The 17,286-nt window shown below is 39.7% G+C and overlaps 1 protein-coding gene and 1 long non-coding RNA gene across 8 annotated transcripts; one reads left to right on the top strand and one right to left on the bottom strand.

Annotated features, from left to right (window-relative positions):
- Positions 1-2,312: 2,312 nt before the first annotated feature.
- On the top strand, positions 2,313-8,222 carry LOC148853134 (uncharacterized). The gene is made up of 2 exons (XR_016099040.1): positions 2,313-2,988; positions 3,784-8,222. It is a non-coding gene; the product is annotated as an uncharacterized LOC148853134 (long non-coding RNA).
- On the bottom strand, positions 6,970-13,265 carry LOC148853133 (uncharacterized). Of its 7 annotated transcripts, none has more exons than XM_088943732.1 (7): positions 12,384-13,124; positions 11,976-12,133; positions 11,774-11,815; positions 11,528-11,609; positions 11,360-11,442; positions 10,401-10,483; positions 6,970-7,475 (listed from the first exon to the last, which is right to left on the bottom strand). In XM_088943732.1, the coding sequence occupies exons 2-6, from the start codon at positions 12,089-12,091 to the stop codon at positions 10,405-10,407; spliced, it is 402 nt and encodes a 133-aa protein (XP_088799858.1). In that variant the 5' UTR covers positions 12,092-12,133; positions 12,384-13,124; the 3' UTR covers positions 6,970-7,475; positions 10,401-10,404. The 7 variants fall into 7 exon arrangements, with proteins under 7 accessions (XP_088799858.1, XP_088799854.1, XP_088799855.1 ...); XM_088943728.1 differs by having other exon boundaries at positions 12,379-13,123; XM_088943729.1 differs by lacking the exon at positions 10,401-10,483 and having other exon boundaries at positions 12,379-13,265.
- Positions 13,266-17,286: the final 4,021 nt, after the last annotated feature.

The raw sequence follows: 17,286 nt of genomic DNA, 5'->3' as shown, positions 1-17,286 counted from the left end.
AACTCAATAGCAGTTTGTCTTGAGTGCACCAATTGAGATAGTCATGGTTGATTGAGGAGGTGTTGTAGGGTTTATCTGAGGTAGGCACAAAGTTGTAAGCACACTCAATGAACACTTGAATTTTTTTTTTAACACCTGCCCTTTAAAATACCCTCACCCTACCCTTGAAAAAGATTAATACCCACTTTTGATAGTTGTCAAAATATTTATCAAGTGCTCATTTAACATGCTTAATTTGATGCGCCTACTAGATCTGGTCCCAACTACACTATTTTTCTTAGTGGTGACATTCATTGGTGGGCAAGGGACTGATCCATCAAGGTAGCCCAAAAGGTGAAGGCCCTCTAGTAATGGTTGGTATTGAGCCCTCTAGAGAAGAAAGTTGTGCTTGTCTAATTTCACTTATATAAAATTAGAGAGATTCCCAAAGAGAGACTGAGTGGAAGAGGGAGCGAAGGAAGAGAGAGAAGATGAAGTGAAAGCCATTTTTGTTTTTAATGGCTCTGACACCAAGATAAACAAGAAACGGATCGAAGTTCAATATTTTCATTAGATCCATTTGCAATATATATACTGGTTACAAAGATGTGTCTGAACAAATTACAAGATTAAGCTTATCTCCAAGAAGAGATAACAATAACAGGTGATTATCAAGATTATCTTATCCCTTGGGATGCGCATGTTGGACGTGCATCAGTTACATTACTAACAAATAATCATCAGAACCCACTTAAATTGGGTGTTTTTCACTACTTCAAGAATGACAAACATCAATTTAGATGTACTCCTATTACCTGAGTTTGAATGACCTGAAATCAAAAAATTCAAGGGGTGGGTTCTATGTTGTAAAACAAAGTTTGGGGGCAGGTTCTATACTTCTGAGAGCTCTTAACCATCTTATATGCTTGAGCATAGGGCTTTGTGTTGGTTGGGTTCCACATCGGTGCCATAAAAGTAGGAAAACAAGGGCCCATTTGGCACATCTTTCCATGCGGTCTTTCAGCTGTTTACAAGCCAGGAAGACCGATTTTTGGTCTATTCCCATTTGGCTCGAGGAAAATCTAGCCACCAAAAGACGGTGCACTGAAAAGATGCGAGAAGCCCATTTCGGGCTGAAAGACGCGGGTTTATTCCCGCGTCTTTTACGTTTTAATATCACACAGAAAGACACGGGTAGACACACATCTGCCAAACTGCCTTCAGGCTACCCAAATCTTATGTCAAAAGCTCAATGCGCCTTTTGACTATCAGAGCTACAAAAAGGTCTTCTCAAAAGGATATGCCTAATGGGCCCCAAGTAATGATTAGCCATGGGCACTTCATATGATTTTCTAGGTAGTAAGACCTAGGTATGAGCTTATGGGTTAATAGGAAAAAGTTGTTGCTGGACTCATAGTGAAATAGGTGCTGTCTCCAAGTTTATATTAGCTTTTTGAGGCTAAAATTGCAATAGCAGATGTTGTAAATAAACCGTTCCTATTTTAAGGTTGAAAAGATGGAATTGATCGGCTAGAATGAGCAACTATGTCAGCAGAATTCTGTAACAACAATAAAGATGTAACAAAATTAGAAATAGAGCAATGGAAAGAGAAGGGTATTTAGAGCAATGGAGAATATAACTTTCGTCAAAAAGAGATGTGTGCCATTGTTCTTGATGGTGCGCGATTTGGGTACTCCTAGCTGGAGGGCAATTCAAAGTTCAATTGGGCGGCGAGCTGGATTAATCTGCAAAGCAGTGGATCAGAGAAATCGGGGTAGCTAACCCGACGAGGCCGTGCTGATGCTTAAGTCAGTACTTATGCTGTAAATGCGAGTTGAATGCTTGAGAGTTTAAATGCTAGTGAGTAGAATAATCACACATACCTTTGCCTTGAGGTTTCATGTCTTTATATACTGAACTAGTTGTGGGCCTTACGAAAGAGCTCTGGGATCTCCGGATTGTGGAGATAAGGTTTATTCCGCTTTTTAAGGAGAGTAATATGTTGATAAGGTTTATCGTTTACCTCCGATTCAGGCGGAGCCGACGAACTCTCATCATGATCTCAAAAAATTTGAGATCTGTTAGGCTCATTGTGATCACGAGAAATTCGGGATCTATTTGGGAGACGCTCGTGTTGGGCTGGGCATGATATGGGCTTAGTCCACCCGAGGGCTCAACCTGAACCCTCCATAAATAAGGTCCAACCCAAGTTTTCCAAGCAACGAGTCATACTCATGGTTCAAAGCATCATAATATACCCTTAATAATATAATATCTCCACTAGAGAAGTGGCATTTGGTCCCTGAACTTTGTGACAATCCAATACTTAAAACCATATGTGTACTTTGGGTCTAGTGCCACAGCGGTAATGACAGTGAAGAAGAGAACGAATAGAAGTTGCTACTGCCACTAGTTCGAATTGGAATAGGGGTACCAAGAAGAAAAGAAAAAGAAAAGGAAGAAGAAAGGAACTTTCCGGTAATTTCACCTGTTTCCCTCTCAAGAAAATTCCCTCTGGTGAATTCTTTTCCCGCAGCCTCTCGCCTTGTGCTAAAACCGAGTAAGCAAAATCCTCCATCATTTTTCTATAGAAGTTCTTTCCAGTATCAGCATCAGCCTACTTAGCTACTCTCTCTTTGTCTTTCCATTCTCCATAATTATACATTACAATACACCAACCAAAAGTCGTTTTCTTGGTCTCATCGTGGCTCATTCAAATCTTTCTTGATCCCTGGAACTAGTCTTTTAATCCTTCATCATTTGTTCATCGATCCTCTCTGCCATACCAGACCCATGGTGGCCTCTAACATCAGTAACACTGTTGCGAAAATGGCCGGCCTTGTGAAGCCTGCGAGCATACACAGCAGAGGAGCATCGCCAAATTCTTGAATCCCAAGGATGCCGTTGTCAGAGTCAGAGAAATATAGCCGGTGTATCCTCGAGGAAACCAGATCCAATTCGACATGGCATATTACATCATCAACTACTCCAAACTGCGAATCTGGGAGGTATGTGTATGTATGTGCATGGGATCCACGGAACCATTGATGGATGAGTAATGACTTGGTGCTTACACATGGCAATGCCATGGGATGGTATGCAGGCACCTGTCCAGAGACCGGATCTGTTCCTCATACATGGCGCCTCATATTGTGAGCATCTCCCGTATTTATATGCTATTATTTACGGAAATGTTAACTCATTTTTCGATGCATGTTGGGATGTATCTGTGAGGCGCCCTGAGTGAGGAGAAGATCCCAATTCACCTGTCCATCATATGGTGGCTCATGGCCCTGATTTGATTAAGGCATAGATTTCTTCTTTTCTTATCGCCCAAAACTAACGAGAATTGAATTGAAAAGTATACAGTAAGGGTGCAATCGACTGGTTTTGGATTGGACTCGTTCAGTCCAAAATCAATTTAGATATATTGGACGGATTAATAAGATTGGATTAATTCAGTTTAAAATATTTATCAGATTGAATTGGACCTCATTCTTCTATAATAAATTTTTTTTGGATTGGTTTGGATTAAGTCAATATTTGGTCCATTAATATAAGATAAGAATATAGGTGTCAATAACTCGGATTTGGGTTAAAACCCATCTAAATCAAAATGAATTTGAACAGATTGGATAGTCCAAATTATTCAGTGAATTGGATTAGATTGATCCCCTTTATAATGGATTCACATTGGACTGGAATCCAATTGACACCCCAGTATGTCGCTATGTTTCAATTTGTGTCATTTGCCGTTTGTGCAATACAACAAGATGATATACATCATCTCTTTGATCTCCCAGGCCACTTTTACGCAATGATGGATTGTCATTGCGAGAAAACATGGAGTAACACTCCCCAATGCAAGATCAGATACTGCCATCAGTGCCCAGATAAGGTGCGGTGGCCTGCTTATACAGGCAAGGCGAGAGGTTAGGTAAGTAGTTAGTTGTCTTAGCATTTGCTGACATACCTTGTTGTCGTGATCTGGATGCAGAGAGCTGAATCTAGTTTGAACTTTGAACTCTGGTTTCACAGGGTGATATGTTTAATGAATCCAGTATAAGTTGGTTTTATGGTTATGTTCATCAATGGTTTGGTCTATAGATGTATTGTCATTGTCATTATGTGTTTGGTAGTTGATGCCATCGAAAAATGCTTCAGTCCCTGAAACAGTTCGGGTATATCCTGTAAGGAGGAAAACAAGGTTAAAGGGCCCGGGGTGATATTTCGGGCTTGTAATTCAGTGAGATATAAAGTATGAATTGAATGCTAATCTGTCTCTTATATAGGATTCAGGATGACTATCAGAGTATATACGTATTGGATAGATGTAAGGCACTTGTGACACCTGGAGCTTATTTTGCCTTGGTGGAGTTCGTATAGGACACCTGGGGCTCTGTTAAGACACATGTTACTTGAGATCGGTCACATAGGACACCTGGGGCTCTGTTAAGACACCTGTTACTCAAGTGTGGCCACATAGTGCTCGACTGAGACATCTGTGACCTGATTCAGGCCAGTTGGTATTCGGTCGAGACACCTGGAACCCGGCCTAGGCACCTGGAGCCTAATTAGGGCTACTTGTTAAGCCACTTGTAGTATGCATTGGCCACTTGGTGCATAGTTGTGACATGCTGTGGTGATTTGTTCTCCATGTTTCCAATGTATGAAGTGGGCCCGAGACTGGCTACCTGACAGGCTTACCTTACGTGTTGATGGTCTTGTTGCATGTGCCGCTAAGTGGTCACAAGTGTCGGAGTGTGGAGCTCTACTAAGGGAGCTCGTCTCGATAGGAAGGTCTCCTTTGAGATGACAGCAAGATGATCCCCAAGCTCCACCCAAACGTGTCACATGTTCAGTAGTTTGGAGGTCGGATTTACTCTGATCAGTAGTGAAGAGTTGACACAAAAGAACAAAGTAGGATATGGAAATGGGATCAAGAGTGGCAATTATTTTATATCATTTCTTACCAGATTCGTGGTCTCTATTTGCTTGACCTTTTTTATTTCTCTTTTTATCTTATGATCAAAAGTAAGGCTTCAGATACAGATATGCGGTTGTGCATGCTAATTTCCATGTCTGGCATTTGATTTAGAGACGAAAGAATGTGTGAAAAAATAAATGAAGAATCTGCATATGCTAACTCCAAAAACTAAAAAAGAGATCTTTGTCCCATGAATTTTAGAACAAGTTTATTGTGGGGTGCATTAGTCCAATATCTCTTATACTTGATTGGATAAACAAGTTATTTTTGCAACTAGTTGGATAAATAAAATTAAAGCTAAAACAACAAACTAGTTGCGCAAGCTCATTGTTTATGTTCTCTGTTAGCTTTTGCTAGATCTGTTTTGTGTCTTCTTTGTCGTTGGTCTGTTCTCTGTTTGCTGTTCTCTTTTTTGTCTTCTTCGCCGTTTGTTCAACCCATTGACGAGAAAAAGAGCCTTTTTTTAACGTTTAAAAGAAAAGGGTAAAATGATCCAGTTCATATCATAAATGGTAGTTTTGTCAAATGATGGTCCTGCCTTCCGTTAAGGTGTTAACGGCAGGTACTAGATTGTCGTACTTTGAAAGTTCAGGTACTGAGTTGTTACGTTTTAAAGTTCGGGAACCAAAGTGGGACTAGACCCAAAGTACAATATACTAATCGGGAATTTTCCCTAATTTTATTGGTTTTATAGTTGGAATTCTAGCTTATAAGGGCAACTTTTGCATTCTAATATTAAAATAAAATCTTTTTTACATAATTTCTAGAATAGTCTGACTTTTTTTTTAAATATCAAACAAGGGCAGAAATACTGTTCATCTCCTTCCTCCTCCAAACCACCATACAAATGTCCCCCACCTCTCTCCCTCTCTCTCTCTCTCTCTCTTCTTCTTCTTCTTCTTCTTCTCTGCATCTGAGTTGTTCCAAACACAGAGCAGAGCTGCTATGAATTCTTCTGAATTAGTTAGAACACATGAAACACCATACCAGGTACATGGATCGGTGGTTTGGTTCCAACTACTAAGCCTGTTAAAGGTATCTAAAGCAGTTTTTAACGCCATTAAAGCCTGGAAATCGGGATTGGAAGAGATCGCAAGTATGCTAAGTGAAGTAAGATACACAACGAAATGGAAAAAAGAAAGAGTGGGCTTTGCCATTTTTGCTTGTATCAAGCCTGCAACTACAAGGACAAATAAAGTATAGATCTGTGATCAATATTTATTAATCTTGGGAGGAGATTTATTGATAGTTTGGAGGGAGGAGATGAACAGTATTTCTGTCCTTATTTGATAGTTCTAAAAAAAGTTATCCCATTCTATAAATTATGTTAAATAGATTGTTTTTATTGATATTAGGACCCAAAAGTTGCCCTCATCAACTAGAATCCCTTTATAATTGTGGGATAGTGTTTTGGAGATCCCTAGATACAATATGATACGCCCAAATCTTTGCATTTGAACTTTGAACCTTGGTGGTTACACATCCAATCGTCTATCTGTATTTGAGTTGAAGGAAATTCATAGGGAAGGATGCAGAACAGAAGCAACGCTCTAGATAGCAGATGCTTTCCAAAGCTGAGAGGATCAGTGTATTGAAAAACTAACCCAAGCCACCAATCTTTATTACCAGAGAGCGAGTGCGCCAGTACCCAGTATTATTATTCGCTCGTTGCTGAACTGCAATTCTCAATATAGATTCAAATTTTAATGTATAAGAAGATCTGAAGATGCAAAGAAGTTAAAGCCTTCATATCCACAAAGGACTACCTTTTAGGCTTGTACTTTGGAGGTAAGAACACTGGGGTCCCCAAACTTCTATTTGACAAAGGACTACCCTATACTTGCAATCTCAGTTTTGAACTTTCATTTTATGAGACCATTTTGTTCTCTGTATAACTTTTCCTATCTTTTTTTTTTTTTTTTCTTGGTGGCTCTTTTGGTTTAGTAAATCAACCATGCAGGTGTATGCATAATTCCATATTCATTTTTCATAGAATGACAAATTGCCAAAAAAAGGCATATCAAATGGGTTGAATTCCCTACTCCTTCCAAAACAAAAGAAATATGAGGTTTAACTCATAACAGCCCATAGGCAAGTAGAGTCCTTAATACAATTCAAAATGGTATTCAGGGACCAGCATCCCCCTAGAAAAGCCAAATGCGAAAAAAAAAAAAATGTTGAATAAAAAAAGATCCTTGCTACCTACCTAAGCTTAAAATAACTCCCTTAGCATGTCCTCAGGCATTACCCTGGGAGGACTAAAACTTGGGATTTTTTAAACCAAGAAAAAAGGGGGAGGGTATTAGAATCCTAGTGTTACTTTACAATAGCCAAATGACTTGCCTTTGAGAAGAGACTTTAAATGATAGAACATTTTGTCAGCCACTCGATCCTTGTTGACAGGAGTGAAATGTTCCAAATGATTCAAAACATGTTCAGTAAAAACATGACACCCTTGGGATTTTCAATTTTAAGGATGCTGGCAGTGCAGTTAAGTGTATGGTGCCCCTGTTCCACAAGAGATGACTACCATATATCAGAGATGGAAAGTCAGTACATTAGAAAAACTTTTATAGCATGTGTGTGTGTGTGTGAGAGAGAGAGATTACAATTCAGAATTTTCTTTTTCTTTAAAAAAAAAACTACCTTTAGATCTTTCTATGTTCTCAAAGCTAGGAGTTTTAGCAGTGGTCTTATTGCTTATAGTTCTAATAACATTATTAAAACCAGAAAACCGTAACCAGATCTGGAGATCAGTCGGTCTAAGATCTTTGGACAATGCTCAGTCACACAAGAAAAGCCATTACATAATGTTGGTCCCAACAGTCTGGGGTCTTGTGGGGGGTATGCATTACATAATGCATTACATAATGTTGGTCCCAATCTATGGAGCTGGCATAATCATAGATTAGAATCATTTGCCATATGGTTTCCTTAGACATGCAGATCTCATATGGTTTATGAGATTTGCACCCCACTCATTGGATGGATACAACAAAACATATCTTTATCTTCTTAGAATTAATATCAGTCAATAAGACCAAGATATGTAAAAATGAGCAGAGGAACCACACAAACTAGATCAGACTTCCCAACTGTTTCCGAATCCACCTTGATGAGGGCAGATTTGGCCCTCCAGTGGAATTGTGACATGTGGCACCTCGTGACAACTAGGCAAACATTCAGCCAACAAATTTACGAAGTTGGTGACCCACCCGGGCACTAGTCTGGCCGGCCTGGCATGACCTGCGCGCGGCCTGATGCGCGGCACGCGATACCTGCGCATGGCATGCGCGACCTGTGCACGGCCTGCGCGACTTGCGCACAGCCTGACACATGGCCTACGCGACCTGGCTGACCTGGACCAGCCTAGCACATGATCCGGCCAAGCCGCCCATAAGACGCCCACCGATAAACTCGGCAGCATACATACCCCACGAGCTCGGTAGCTCACCAGGGAGCTCGCCAAAGAGCCAGGTAGCTCGGCAGAGCTCGCCACAAACAGTTCGGCAGAGCTCGCCACAGGCAGCTCGCCACAGGGAGTTCACCCCCAGGGAGTTCGCCCCAGACAGCTCGCTATAGGCAGTTCGCCACTTGTAGAGAAGTTCGGTGTAGGAGTAGTTTGGCGTATCGCAGGAAGATCTCCTGCCTAACGACCTGGCCTAGACACTGACCCGCCGAATGACGAAGCGCCAACCTGACGACCTAGCCTAGACACCGACCCGCCGACTGACGCAAGCACCGCCCTGACAACCCGGCCCAGGCACCGACCTGGCCGCCTGACACAAGCGCCAGCCTGACGACCTCGAGGAGTTCACCACTGTACCCCAGTTCTGACAGGATGTGACAAGTCTTACCGTGTGGAGGCTTTTCACCCACCTAACCCACGAGGACTCCGATATATAAAGACCTCACCCCCCAAAGGGGAAGGGGATGCAAAAAGGGAAGTAACCCCTCCTCTCTAGCTCTCTCATATTATCTTCAGAGCTCTCTACAATCAGAGTGCTAACTTAAGCATCGGAGAGCCCCCGCCGGGAAAATACCCCCGGGACCTCCGATTCAGTTCTCGCAGGTCCCTCAGTTCCTGCCGCCTACAAAGAGGAGGAAAATGTGGAGTTCTCGCAGGTCCCTCATCTCCCACCACCTACAAAGAGGAGGAAAAGGTGGAGTTCTCGTAGGTCCCTCAGCTCCCGCCACCTACAAAGAGGAGGAAAAGATGGAGTTCTCGTAGGTCCCTCAGCTCCCACTGCCTACAAAGGAACGAAGACCACCTCATGCTGAGGACAGTCGGATTGCGCTGCACCAGGGAACTCCACTATTCTCTAAGTCACCGGCCGCCTAGTAGGGAGTTTGCCACCAGGTAGCTCTCCGCCAGGCAGTTCACCACCGAGCAGCTCGCCACCAGGCAGTTCACCACCAAGCAGCTCGCCACCAGGCATTTCACCACCGAGCAGCTCGCCACCGAACAGTTCGCCACCGGACAACTCGCCACCAGGGAGCTTGCCACCAAGCAGTTCGCCATCAGGTAGCTCGCCACCAGGCAGTTCACCACTAGACAGTTCGCCACCGAGCAATTCGCCACCAGGCAGTTCGCCCCTAGGCAGTTTTCCACCAAACAGTTCGCCAATAGGCAGTTCACCACCAAGTAGTTCATCACTAAGGCACACCACCACCGAGTCAAATGACGAGGTACTTAGCCAAAAAATTTTACATCACAAAACATTTGCACGTGGCCGAAAACGGTTACATCACACCTCCTCATTAACCTAAAAACAACCATAATCTCTCAACTAAATAAATGAGACAGTCTCATCATTAAGAACTCTCCATCATCAATCTGTTTCTCTTATTTTCTGATAGACTAAACACAACCTAAAGGAAAAGATTGTGAAGACAGCACTGAAACTTCTTTCAAAGGAATTGAGGAAGAGTACATTCATATTTACCAGTAATAAAATTTCAAATATTAAAAAAGAAATTCCCAATCAAAGTAAAATCCTAATGTTGCATTTTAGACCATAGAAGATAACCTTTACAAAGAAAAGGAAAAATAAGAGAAAGCCAAAACAAAAATAAACTGGCATAAATCAGAGAAAGTGAAAAATCACAGTTTTCCTGGAACAATTGCTACAACACATGACAAAACACAGATTTTTTTTTTTTTGAAAAATGATAAGGTAATATTATTAATGAAATAGCAAACATGACTAAACACAGATCTACCCATTGAATAGATCATAAGTACCTTTGCTGGGAAAATAAAACACACAAGAAATCCTCGTAAGTTCCATAAAAACAAGAAAATCCTTGAAAGAATTGAGGCTAGTTAGTGCTTTCAGTGGAACTTAAAATCAAAATCTATGATACCCAGATGCAAGGGTGGAATATTGTGCCAGATACTTCAATTTTTAGTGTAAATTTTGTATCCTTTACCATGTCAAGTCATGTCCATGCCATATCTGTGTAATATAACTGAAAACGAGAAATGGGAATCCCAATATCTACCTTTTGTTTGCCTGAAGATAGTCCACAGCAGATAGGAAAATTAGGGGAAAAGAGATAATGGCAAATCCTATATCTATTACATAAGAATGAAAGCTTTGACTAGGATTCGAGAATATCTGTGATCCTTAGAAATGTATCATATACTGTAAATGCCTATGATATGCATGAATAATTTCCATATTATTGGCAACTAACATAGGGTATATCAGAGTGGACCTAACAATGTTAACGGGGAATCTGAAATTTAATTGTCTATCCAATGCCAAAGCTTGGTACTTACAGAATACTTGCTGTATTTTGTAAATGCATCCAATAAGGGTATACAACAATGAAAAGGTACTCAGCACTCTTAGACAATGTGTAAAGAGAAGCATCCAATAAGGTGCAAACACTTTGGCATGTTACTAAATCTTTACATAAATATTTATTTTTAGCCATGTTACCATGTCATATTTTCTATAGGTTGATGTGCCAGTACCACATGCTAGTGTGACATTAGGAGCAACTATGTAACATAACAAGATTATATTTATATCCTCAATATACAGCACTATTTAGCTATCTTCAACACAATGAGGGATGTAGGAATCTAATAAGTAGCATCATTTACATCATGATGAATGCCTGTTCCCATGGTCTTGGCCTCCTTGGAACCTCCGTATTTGCAGCAAATCCCCTGTTTACACTTTGTCACATTGTGATTTAATGTCTCCTTAATGGATGGACAAGACCCACGATGCCATCATTGCTCTTTACATCTTTCATGAAGAGGCCATAATAAGATCAGCCACTCATGGATGTCACATATATGATGGACGAATTTTTTTTCCATAATATCCAAATTCATAAAATTACTACAAGGATTAAAAGCAGGGCATGATTCTTACCACATTATTGGATGCATCATTAACTTCTCCTTGCAAGGTTTTCTGGTTAAACTCTCAACTTGGATAACAAAGTAATGCCTTTCCTGAGAAATTTCAATGTAACACAATTAGAATGTGAAGAAATTAGCCTGAGTATTTTTATACAAAAATTTCAAATGCGGCTTCCACCTTGGCAAACATGTTTTTCCATGTCTCATATCCTTTTACATTGATCCAATCCTCATTTTCATGGGTCCTCTTAAAACTTTTCCTACAAAATCAGGTCAAGAATAATACACACTCACTTTATTTTGTCTCATGGTTTTAATAATAACAAGGGACTATTGTTAAATTTACCAGAAGTCCTAACAGAAGTTAGAAATGCAAAAGAATACAGCAATGGATACAGATAAGAGTATTGGCAAATTGGCATACTTGAACAATGCATGCATACGCCCCAGCTCCAGGCATGCCTGTCTATGTGTATGTGAGAAATATATACACATCGATGAGCAACACATTCAAGGATTAGATGGAAACATCAATGCATTAATCAGTATCTGGTAATCTATCATTCGGTAAGAAACCAAAATATAACAAAACCACCAAGTCAAGAAAACAAGTGAAGAGAACATACCTGAAGATGCAGTACATCGATCTAAATCTGTTGTAAAAGCTTAATTTTATGGGATCTTTATTTCCGTCTGCGCCTTTCAGTCTCTCGTGTTCCTTCTTCAATTTAAACTCGTTCATGTCGGATAGAGCGACTGGCAACAGAACGCTACAGAAACAACTCTGTAGAAGAGAATAGTAGCGAGGGGGTAGAAAAGAGCGAAGAGGTGAGACAAGAAAACAGAGCGAGGAAAACGATTATTCGATAAATGTAGTCAGAGTGACTGAAAGAGAAAGATCAACAGAGAAAACAGGCATAAGAAGTGATCAGAGAGAGAGAAGGTGTGCTTATTTACTATTATAAATAATTAAGGAGGAAAAGGGTAGGATGAGAAGAGAAGAGGGAGTTGAGGATTTAAAATAGATACCGAACCAGTTTCGGAAGGTGCTTCGGTCGATGGCACGGCGCATTGCATGGACCCTCTTCCCGGTTATAGGCGGAATCGCCACTACAGATACAAGCCTCCCACCGGAGCTCCGAGCTTATCTGCTCTGCACCTGAAGTTCAGCAGACTCATATTTCATTCGAACCGCCTTCCCAGTTCCCTGTATTAAGGTGGTAAGGCGCTCTTTTGGTTTCGGAGTTTGGACTTTAGGTACCGTGTAAAACAGAAACTGAATTAACTGAAAGGGCTTGGGCCGCTTGGCCACTTGAATTGGGCAGTGCGCACGACAGTCGAGAGGAGGTGAATCTGTACAGCTATAGTTGCTAACCAGCGGCGGTGAATTGACGGCTTAGGTAGGGGGAGGTGATGTACTGATGTAAGCGTTTCGGGTAGGGAGCTATGAGCTGTCGATCTTTCCTCGTACATCAGAAAAAGTCAGTTTTCCTTCCCGGATTATTCACTAATAAAAGCTTCTCAGGATTGTCGTAATTATTGTGTCTTAATTAGAAACAGTGGTGTGGTGTAGTTGTCAACTTGCCAAGCTGCTCAGCAGTCGGCAGTGCAGGCGCCTGAGCCATTCATGGGCTCTGAAATCTGAATTCGAGCTATAACTGCAGGGCAAGGGCTCCAACTCTAGTTCAATCTCTGTCTGTGCATCGAGGTTTATATGATAATAAATTCGGATTTCCTTGCCCTGGCGGTCCTGGCTTTTTTTGGCGTAGCTTACCGTAGTTTTAGGCTTTTAGCATCAGCACACAAACTAATGAACTATGTTTGTTTTCAAAATCTTCACGTTTCATGGTTTTATGAAAATTTTTAACTCGTGATAGGTTCATTCAGACTAGTCTATTCACTCTCTATTCGTCTCTCTGTCAAGATTCAAGATCAAACCCATGTTCATCGCCAAAAAAAAAAAATCAAAACCATATTAGATTTTTTAAGAGTGCAAAACCTTTTATTTTGTATTATTTTATATGTATTTGTATTGTGCATATTTGTATTTGTAATTCTTTCAAACTGAGTGTGGTGGGATGCTAATGAGGTATTTTCCCCATAAATGCTTATGTTGAAAATAATGATTTTCACCAATATTCATATAAAAAATGAAAAAAATACAATCACAAATCAATAAAACATGGGAACATTTAACCAATTATTAGTCACAACAAAATATAAAAAGCACCACAAATGTTCATATAAAAAATAAAGAAAAATACAATCACAAATCAATAAAAATGCAATCATTTAACTAATTATTCATGCAAAAAAATTAAGAAAAATGTTGCAACCACATATTTAAGCATAGTTTTTGCATGACCTTCAACAAAAAAAATGCCCAAAAAACCCTACTTATCCATAGGAATCATTACACATACAATGCAGCCAAAGAATGCCCAAAATATTTCCGGTTTCTTATCTATAAAATCTGAAAAAATCGATTCATCCAAATATTCATCCAAAAAAACATCAAACATGAAGGGGGTTCATTTGGGCGAACTAACCTTCATTCGCTAGTGTCTAGACGATGGGTTGTCACCATTAAACTCGCCCAAGATAGATCTGAAAATACACCAAAGAGGGGAGTTTCAGGCATTAAGAAAACCCTGAAAAATAGTTCAAGTCAATGAAGGAACGCATAAATCGGTAGTCATTGGCAAAACAACTGGTTCGCCGGTCATTTTTTCTCACCATCAGTTGTTGTTGGTCACAAACTAGGTATCATGCACTACCCCTTGCGTGTTTGGAGTTCGAATGGAAGAAAAGAGAAGAAAACCCTCATATAGGGGTAGTTTGGGGATTAAAAAAATATCAGGGACTGAATCATCCCATGTCATTTGAAATAAGCACTTCTCCAATAAGTGTTGAAAAAAAGCCTCTCGGGTCATTTTTTTCTATAAGTGTTTATTTTTTAAAAAAAGTACTTATTGGTAATTTTTTTACCAAACATACATAAACACTTAATGTATGGTCCCAACACTTAAAATAAGCACTTGTTAAAGCAAATACTTATTCTAAATGAAATCAAACAAGGTCTAAAGACAGCCTGATGAAGTGTGAAGGGGAATTCGAAAGGAATACTCTATGTTTGTTTCTTTGGGGCACCGGTATAGATTTCTGTAAATTGGGTTTTCACTAGTGATGATTAGTTGGAAGTAGACTTGTTCATAGGCTGGGCTGTTGGGTCGGGATAAGGCCAGGCTTTAACTCTTTATTAAGAGAATATCTTCAGCCCAAACCTGAGCGGAATCCAACCATTGGGCCAACATGTTGAGCGGAACCAATCTATTAATTGGGCAAGGAGATTTTCTTAATCAACAATATATCTGATTTATTCCTATTAAATGACCCTAAAATCCAAAAATACTAAAATTTTACATCATGACTCAAAGAAAGAGAAGATAAACAAAGAAAAAAAAAAGATATTATATAAAATATTATCAGATTGGACTGAGGTTGAATTTTTTGAGAAAGCTTGAAAAAATCGAGTCCAATGTTTTGCGCCCAAGCTCAAGCCTATAATCCTAAAATTATGTCCAAACCCAACAATAACGGGTTGGACAATGCTGGGGGCCCGCATCAAACTAGTTTTGTAAGGCTCATTTTGTTTGTAGTGCAAATTTTATTTGTTTGGCCGTGAGGTAAGAAGGTAGATCATGTGGTCCACCTTATATGATCAAGAATTCAGGTAGTAAGAAGGAATCTGATCTTCTACCCACATGACACTACAGTTGTATATTAAGAACAACTCCCCATGAATGATAACATGTAAACTGGGAAGATGTTTCTCATGTGCAACTGTAGTGTCCTGTAGTTAGGTATGGATAAGATCGTTGTTGGCAGGAGATATGAGCTTGAAGATAGTGCAAATTTTACAATAATTTTTGGAATACAAAATTGCACTGCCAATGAATGCAAATAAGAGAAAAGGTACACATCTATAATTAGGTAGGACTGTAACAAGCAAGTATAAAACTTTTATTTAAATTTTTTTGGTGAAACTTTTTGTATTTGATTTAGACTTGTGCTACACACACACAGAACCCAAGTATCATGTTACAAATGGTTCTATTGTGCATGCATGGGTATTTATCATGTGTTGCGGTCTTGCCACCTTAAACTTTTTCCTCATTAAAGACTATGATAGCTTGTTCCCAATAATCTCCAATTGTAATTTCTCATCTTCCTCTTAAGTTATTTCTCTCTCTTCTATGTTCGTTTGCAAATTAGGTGATGTCCACCAAAATGCATTGTTTTGGTTTTGATACTAAGAAAATTGGGCTGTATAAATGGTTTCAAAAGAATCGTCTTTTCTTAAACGAAACACACACACAAAAAAAAAAAAAGAAAAAACATTGGTTGTGTGGTGTTTTTCTTTTTTTCTTTATTTTTTATTTTTAAAGTGAAACCAACAATATTATTATTAAACTATTAGTTTTCACTTGTACTAATGTAAATGCATGAGAATGCAAATAGGCTGTCTAATTATGGGTTTATTCTTACCTCAGATCTGTCATTGCCTCATTTGTTTTTAATAAGGGGATTTTTGGAATCGTGGCCATTTAACAAAAAATAAATAAAAATAACTGTCACGTCAGATCCACATAGGCATTTCAACAAACGCCCATGTATCTCATTGTTTGGTTCAACCGATTATTAAAAGATCAGGCATGCCTCAAAAATTGGGACCCCACCGATATGTATCCCGTGTGATGCTTATTTGTCAGTACATACATGAAAATTGGTAATGGAAATCATCTTACCAAACAGCATAGTATTGCTCATTACCTATATGACAGAAATATATTTTTATGAAAAATGGGTCTTGGAAGCATGAGAGTTTTTTTTTTTGAGAATCAGTTCCAAAAAACGCCCACACTTTCAAACACTAAAACGATTATGCAACCGAAAGGAAGGGGTATTTATTTGGGAATGAGGTAAGAAGAAAGGGGCCGGGATTTGCTACTAATAAAATGCTCCCAACACTATCCTTAACAAGCCACTGCAGCTGTACAATAAGATGTTGGGAAAATGTTAGAATGGTATGTTTGAGACAATGTTGGGAGCAGTGTTGCAAAATTTTATTACATTTTGAGATGCAAAATTTGTATTACCAGTGAGGGAGAAATGGGATAAAAAATATATACACTAGGTAGCGGGTAAGAGTGCAGGATTATAATTGCAATACAACAACACTGAACCGGATGCAAACAAAAACAGGAAAATAGGAAATGCATCCTATTCTGTCCCGAAGAAGGAAAAGACATCCTGGGCGGGCTGTTTGGGAACTCCCTGCGCATGACACGCCACCACTACCATGGGTGTGGGTGTGGTCCGTGTGGATAATAAGACAAGAAAAAAGAAACAAGAAACTGAATGGCATAATATTATTGTCACGCTCAGTTCAGCCAAAAATTTTCCCGTCCCCACCCCCTTAATCCCGTTTATGAAAACACAGATGCCAACGTGATCTCTAACCACAGATCTCACACACGTGTCGTATTTGTATATTTTGATAGATCGTACTTTGTGAGGTGGTAATCATGCATGAGATGTGCGGCTATATATTATATTGGAAGTTATATTGATGACATGTATTGGTAGCAGATCAGACTTCTTATTCTTTGTACTTTATAGTTGTAGCTAAGCAATTTTGTGCAACACGTGTTCGGAAGGTAGTGTAAAATTTGCATGATGCAGTCTTTACAGAGGTGTAACGAAATACCTATGACCCGGTGATTGATTTTCCTTTTTTCTTTGAATGGGCCCCGGTGGACGTTGATGTTGATTTAGACGGAGGAGGAAGTGAATGGAGAAAACTGAGTGGGATTATTGACGGTCGGCAAAATTTGCAGCATATAAGTAGGGCCACTGAGCCAGAGATGAGATGCA

This window comes from Nelumbo lutea, chromosome 5, assembly GCF_056320005.1.
Source record: "Nelumbo lutea isolate HS-2025 chromosome 5, American lotus-T2T, whole genome shotgun sequence".
Classification (NCBI taxonomy): Eukaryota; Viridiplantae; Streptophyta; class Magnoliopsida; order Proteales; family Nelumbonaceae; genus Nelumbo; species Nelumbo lutea.
Note: the sequence above shows the minus strand (reverse complement) of the source record. Positions and strands in the feature narration are given on the sequence as shown.